The following is a 6,432-nucleotide window of genomic DNA, read 5'->3' on the forward strand; positions in this document are numbered from 1 at the left end:
GTTCGAAGGGACAGTCAAAAACATAACATTGGAGTGCGCAGACATTTAAATCTGACTAGCGCGCGCATCTCCGTCTACGCATTGGGCAAAACGTGCTGCGCTGTCACTTGTGTCTGCTTTTACACTCGCACGTGTAATTTAATAGGTTAGGTTTTTACGTTTGTTGATTTTGATGTAAATAAAAATGTAATGTAAAGTATTATAACACAACTGAAACTAAAAAATTATACTATAACAATTAAAGTGTACTTTTATTTATTTTGTACGCCAAACGTCTCATTGGGAAAAGTTTATGAAAATTGTAAACTTGCAACAAAATATCAAATACAATGACTTTATCTCAAGGTATTTTCATCAATAATAAACTTACTCAATAAACTAATCTAAATATTTTAATTTCATACCTATAAGCATATCAATGATAATTTCGTTTTAAATAAACTAGAATTAAATATATTTTATAGGTTTGCTACAACATCTTCGAAGTGATACCAGTGATGAACCTCTACCAAAGCGTTTAAAGTTAGCAGAAAATGTTCTTCTGAGTCCTGAACTTCCTATTGTGCACAAAGAAAATTGTATATTGAAATGGCTGTGCAATGAAATATCTATTGAAAATGCCAATACCATTTGGATAACGATTCATCACTGCTTGTCACTAAATCCTAAAACTTTTAGTAAACTTTTTCCAGAAACCAAGAGCTTATTAATTGGGAAACTAAGAGAAACATTAATTCAGTACCCACAAAGCTACATTTCTGAAGACATCATCAAATGCTGCCAATATATATTTTCTAATTCTCAGATTAACTGTTCTTCTAAAGAAAATTCAGTTATTCTATTGATCAAAGCATTACTAGAATTCACATTGAAAGTCTTGGATTTTGATAATTTTGAAAAAGAAAATTTTGGATATAGTATAATTGTAGAATGTGCTGAACAAGCAATTGGTACTTTTATCCAAGTTTGTAGACATAGTTTATCAGGGAAGAAAAACTTTACATCAGTGTTTATTAAAGAACTATTTTTTCCCTTGGCTTTGTTAAATAAAAAATTGAAATCAAAGAACATACCTTCAAAAATTGCCATAGAAATTGAAAAATGCGTCAAAAGATTATTACTTCCATTTATAAAAAATATTAATTCTATTAATACAGATGAGAATGATAAAAATATGAAAGAAACAGAGTATATTTTTAATACAATAAAAGACACAGTTGCTGTAAAACAATTTGAAGAAGTCGAGACTGCATTTACTTTTTTATTTCAATGGTCTATAAATGCTTTTTCCCAAAATTCTGTATTAATTTATAGAATTCTGCATCGTTTAGTTAATTGTGTAAACCAGAAACATCAGGCACGACAAATTTTGATTTCATTACTTGAAAATTCAGTTGATGTAACATTCAGTTTTGAACATGAAATTGAAGGAGTTACATTAAAGACCTACTTGAAAACACAAATTGAAGAAATTTTATCAAAGAATAAACATTTGAAATGTTCAGACTATAATCTAGTTGCTGTGATTGCAAAATTAAATCCTTTAGTTATTGAAGATATGACACAAAGTATATTAAAAAAAATCGTATTTGAGAATAAAAAGCATAAGAAAGAGGAGATAGAATATGGCAAATGTTTTACCGAACTGTGGACAGCAAGTGTTCGTTTAAGAAGACAGCATAAATTTCTTTCGAAATTTTTAATAACAGTAGCCAATTTTAAAGAGGAAAAGGATTCTTCTTTCATAGACAAATTTGACTTACCAGAAACTTTTATTTTGAAATTTAAAGAAGATGTGAAAGCTAAAAATACTAATGCTCAAATGATAGCGATGTTTCACACTCTAAATTTTCACTTACAATCAGATTGTTACAAAGTCTTAAAAGAGTCAGGTCCAAGAAGTAAGTTCGTTTTTTTGTTAATTATAATATATTATAGTCAAACAATATATTATAGTCAAAAAATCTAATTGAAACTATGTATTTCCAGCTCAAGTTTATTTACTTATAAAAATAATTATGAGAATTTTCATAATTTATTTTGAAAGTTCAAGTTTTTTGGACAATTCACTACCACAAGAATCACAATTGAAATTCCATAAAGCTTTTGCTGAATTAAGAGATATTCTTAGTTCATTTATAGAGATATTGTGTGAAAATACTCATAGTTATGAAGCTGTAATATTTACTGCTTCTTTCGATTTAGTTAAAATTTGGAGTGAAATTTATAATTTATTATATCATTATGTACCTGATCATCTTTGGGGTGAATTACCTTTTCCTATTGATGAATTTCAGTTAAAAAAATTAAGAAAAATCGTAAAAACGATAACAGAATCTACAAATTATCAACAGTCTTTGGTGAGTTTTGTTAAAATTTTTGTCATAAGAATCTTACAATTTAAAAGTCAACATTTTACTATTACAGAATGAATTATTATATTTCAAATCAGCAATTTTCGCTAATGAAAATCAAGAACAAATTAAGGATTCAGTTTTATATTCGACATGGTCATGTATACTAGAAAATCATTTTGAAAATATTCAAAACATGACTAATCTGCAAATATTTAAACTTGCTCAGCATCTTATTCAAGAAATTACTTCTAATCAAAATGAATATTTAAAATGGGCAGCAATAATGAAACTAAATATTCCAAGAATGTCAATAACATTTACCACATCAGTGGTTCTTCAAATAATTACAAATATCGGGAATTTCATTGAATCAAGTACTACGAAAACTATAATAGAATCGACAGATTTTGTATGTACATAATTTTCATGTGTTATAAAATTTAGCGAAGTTTACTTTTTTTAATACTATTTTCTTAATTTATTTAGGAAAAAGTATTGCAGAACATTGGTAACCTTGATCTACTTAAAAAAGAAATAAAAAGTACAAAAAAAGAAATTGCCAAACGGAATTTCAAATCAATCAATCAATGTGACGTGGAAAAAATAAAAAGAAGTTTATCTTTTCTATCAAGTTTACCAATTTCGTTTTTAGATCAAAGCATTCGTTTTTTCCTGTTTATGGTTTTGTTCACTTTTGATCAAGAAACTAAAATGAGGACTGAGTTTAGAGACGTAATTCATAACTTGTACTATGGTAAGAATATCTACATATATACAACAAAATGTAAAAATATAATTACACTGTAATTACTGACAGTAATATAAATTTGTTCCAGATTTTCTACGTAAAAATGATATTGACGTTATAAGTAGTATATCGGATCCTTTAATTCTTATAGAAAATTTTCAAAACGATCGCGTATTACTGTCAAAGATAATCAAGTCTTCATTAAATGATTTAACATCTCTAACTTTCTGGAAAGGTTTCGTTGAAAAAGAAGAATTTAATAGAAAAATAAGCTCTGTTTTGTTAATTTGTATTGATAACTTGAAAAACAAAGCTTTGCACGAACACAAGTCGTCATTACAAAATTTAGCTCAATATTTGAGTAGAAAATTTGTTAAAAATCTTCAAGGAAAAGTTTGTGATTGTTATGAAATAGCGGGTCTCAGAATTTCTTTGAAAATAGTTTTAGCTGGTAAGAGAAAAATGAAAAGTAATTTGAAAACTAGCATCGAGTTGTTCATTCAAAATTTGGTTCAGGTATAGTTGAATATTTGTAATTAAATATTTATTATAAGTCTAATTTTATACACTATCCATATATTTTTAGAACGAGACTATAACTAATAGTGAGGAATCAATTCAGGAAATTATACATTTGTCTTTGGTCGTATTGTTGCATAGAGAACATTTTAATATTGACAATGACGTGATCAAGAAAATTTGCAAAATTGTTATTGTCAATCCAGATGAAAAAACTTTTTTGCATTTTCTCGAAACTCTTAAAGATAGCGAATTCAGATTTTTCGCTGAAGTGTTGATTATTCAAACGGTAATAATACTTAATGAAAGTATTCCAATAGAAAATTGAAAGTACAGATATTTTTTCAATGTGACATATTCTTTAATTTTATAGGAAGAAAACTTGACCATTGGGAAGATCGAAATATTGGATAAAATTGTCACAGTTTGGCAAAATCTAGCAAAAGCTGAAGCTAAAGCTTCGCGATCAAAATCATTGTGTGCGTTACTGAATAGTTTCCTCAATCATTTGATTACTTTAGAAATCAAAGATACCGCGTACCTTTTTTTATTTAAAATTTTCCGAACTTTCGTCACGTCGAAAAGGCTTATACGTCTTTCAGAAAACGTTATTGATACTATTTTTGTGGTATCCATGGAATATTTAAATACATTAGATCAGCAAACAATATTAATTAACTGTCAAGAAGCTTTAGGCCTCTGCCTAGATTTCATAAGATCCAAAACTGAGTTTATTCTTGATAGACTACCAGTTTTGAATAGTCTGTTCAAAAAAATATTTAAAATTATTTTACAAGAAGCTCAATCCACAAACTTTTCAGACGAACAAATACTTCGGATTTTGGCTGTTGATATTGAAAAGTAACACCGATTATTTTTCGTTTATACTTTACTAACAAGTTTTAATTTATTTATAAATACATAAGCATATTTTTTTTGCAAAGGTTTTTCACATTTTATACTAAACTAAAAAAAGATGTGGCAAGGATAAGTCCATACTTAATTGCTGACTTAATTGACATATCGTCGCACGTTGGAGTATTACCTTCCTATTTAAAGGTGAGTATTCATTACACGCTTTCATGATTGTATACTTATTTTTTTTATTTAACTATAAATTTATGTCCATTTAGGTATCTATAGATTCTGCTATTTCTCAGCTTTTAAGTAACTGCGACCGGCACGCTGTCAGCTTTCTATCTCGAACTTTACCAACGTCAACTCAGCAAATCTTCAAAACGATCTACGATAATTATGTTAAATACCACAAGTTCACAGGAAAAATATAATGTCCTACATATGTATAGGTAATGATATTATATATATACCTTAACGAAATATATATTTCGTTAAGGTTTGTAAAAAGTAAAAATGGTAACATATATTGTACATACTAGAGCAAACAAATTTGTTAAGTTTTTAAATACACTTTTTCATGATTGAAATTATCCTTGCAACCGCTTTTTTATGTCTAATATTTTTCAAAGTTATAAATTTTTGAACAATCATTAATTCTAAAATATCTGCAATTTCCTATCTGATTCATAAATAGAACATTGTTATCATAACGCTATCAATTAAAAATAGACGCGCATACTCGATAGTTCTGAAATGTTCAAATGAGAATGTCTATTTTTCATTTTTGAAATAAATTGTTTAAGCTTTGGAAATAAAAGAAACTCACTGTTTCGCGTTGTAATATTTCACACGGAAATTGCTAAATACATAAATCGCTCCTACAGCATAGATCCTTCATTTCATAAATGTTTCACAGTCAAACATTAGACAAACATTAATCCGCAGACGAAGGAAACATTTACAATAGCTTTTTTTCAACTTACAAGAATATTAAAAGATAAATTCATCATTCTACAAGATTTACTCTCGTATATGTACATGTGCCACCTGTGCTCATAGCATAAGTAAACGAAGACAAGAGTGAAGTCCTTTTGAAAGCGCGCAGCCACACTCAGACGTGCGTCCCCTAGGTGGTACCTCGTGCAGTTGTCTCGTACCGAGAAGAGAGGAGAGCAAAGCGAGGGAGCGAAAAAAGCTACGCGCAAGCCAGAGAGAGAAAGACACGGATGTTTCAAGGTTCCGGCTTTTACGAGCATATAATGACGTGGATTTGGTGGAAGGGACGGAGGTTCAAGCCGACAAGTGTTTTAGGGCATTTTTTTTCTAAAAAAGTGACAATCGTTCCTTTCCCCTTTTTCAGCTTATATAAAAGTTCTATTACAACAATAGAGTATTTTCGAAAACTAGGGACTCACAACTTGAGAGAATTCTTGGAGGAAGGAAGAGAGTATCGATTCTAAGAAAAAAAACGTAGTCTCACTTGTACACAGAGCGAGAGTCCAGGAAAGGTACTAATTATCACAAACGAAGGCTCTCGGCGCCAGACAAAGTAATACCTTCAAACACTTCTACCCACACCATCCTTTCAAACACAAAAGACGATTGAAGATTAGATTTCTGTCGAAAAAAGAAAAGTGCTATCGTGCTCGAACTCTGTTTTATTTGAGAATGGACCACGTTAGGAGGACGGACACGCGGCACGGAGTGAAAAAAAATCAAGACGCCGTGCAAGAAGAGAGCGAACGATAGAAAAGAGGGAGGGGAGGGGGAGAAGCAAGCAGATGGCGGAGCAACTCTCTCTCGCGGACTCACGCATAGCGCGCACACTACAGTATTAGTTGTCGGCGCTTGCCTTCCTGCAGGTCAGTGGCGGCGTCTTTCTCTCTCTTTCTCTTTCTTTCTTCGTTGTTTACGCGCACGAATGTGCAGTGTGTGTTGATATTTTTCGGG

General features: G+C 30.3%; 1 protein-coding gene across 1 annotated transcript; it reads left to right on the forward strand.

The window, feature by feature from the left end:
* The first annotated feature begins 108 nt into the window (after positions 1-108).
* Positions 109-2,475, forward strand: LOC131668952 (uncharacterized). The gene is made up of 4 exons (XM_058943461.1): positions 109-345; positions 465-1,901; positions 2,298-2,360; positions 2,428-2,475. The coding sequence occupies exons 1-4, from the start codon at positions 330-332 to the stop codon at positions 2,430-2,432; spliced, it is 1,521 nt and encodes a 506-aa protein (XP_058799444.1). The 5' UTR covers positions 109-329; the 3' UTR covers positions 2,433-2,475.
* Positions 2,476-6,432: the final 3,957 nt, after the last annotated feature.

Source organism: Phymastichus coffea, unplaced genomic scaffold (assembly GCF_024137745.1).
Source record: "Phymastichus coffea isolate CEN01 unplaced genomic scaffold, Cenicafe_Pcof_1.1 PCOF00085, whole genome shotgun sequence".
NCBI lineage: Eukaryota > Metazoa > Arthropoda > Insecta > Hymenoptera > Eulophidae > Phymastichus > Phymastichus coffea.

What these genes read in the sequence shown, in the direction of transcription:
- LOC131668952 (XM_058943461.1), top strand. An exon ending in AAAAGAGTCAGGTCCAAGAA is followed by an intron (nt 1,902 to 2,297) that starts GTAAGTTCGTTT and finishes GATGAATTTCAG; the next exon opens with TTAAAAAAATTAAGAAAAAT.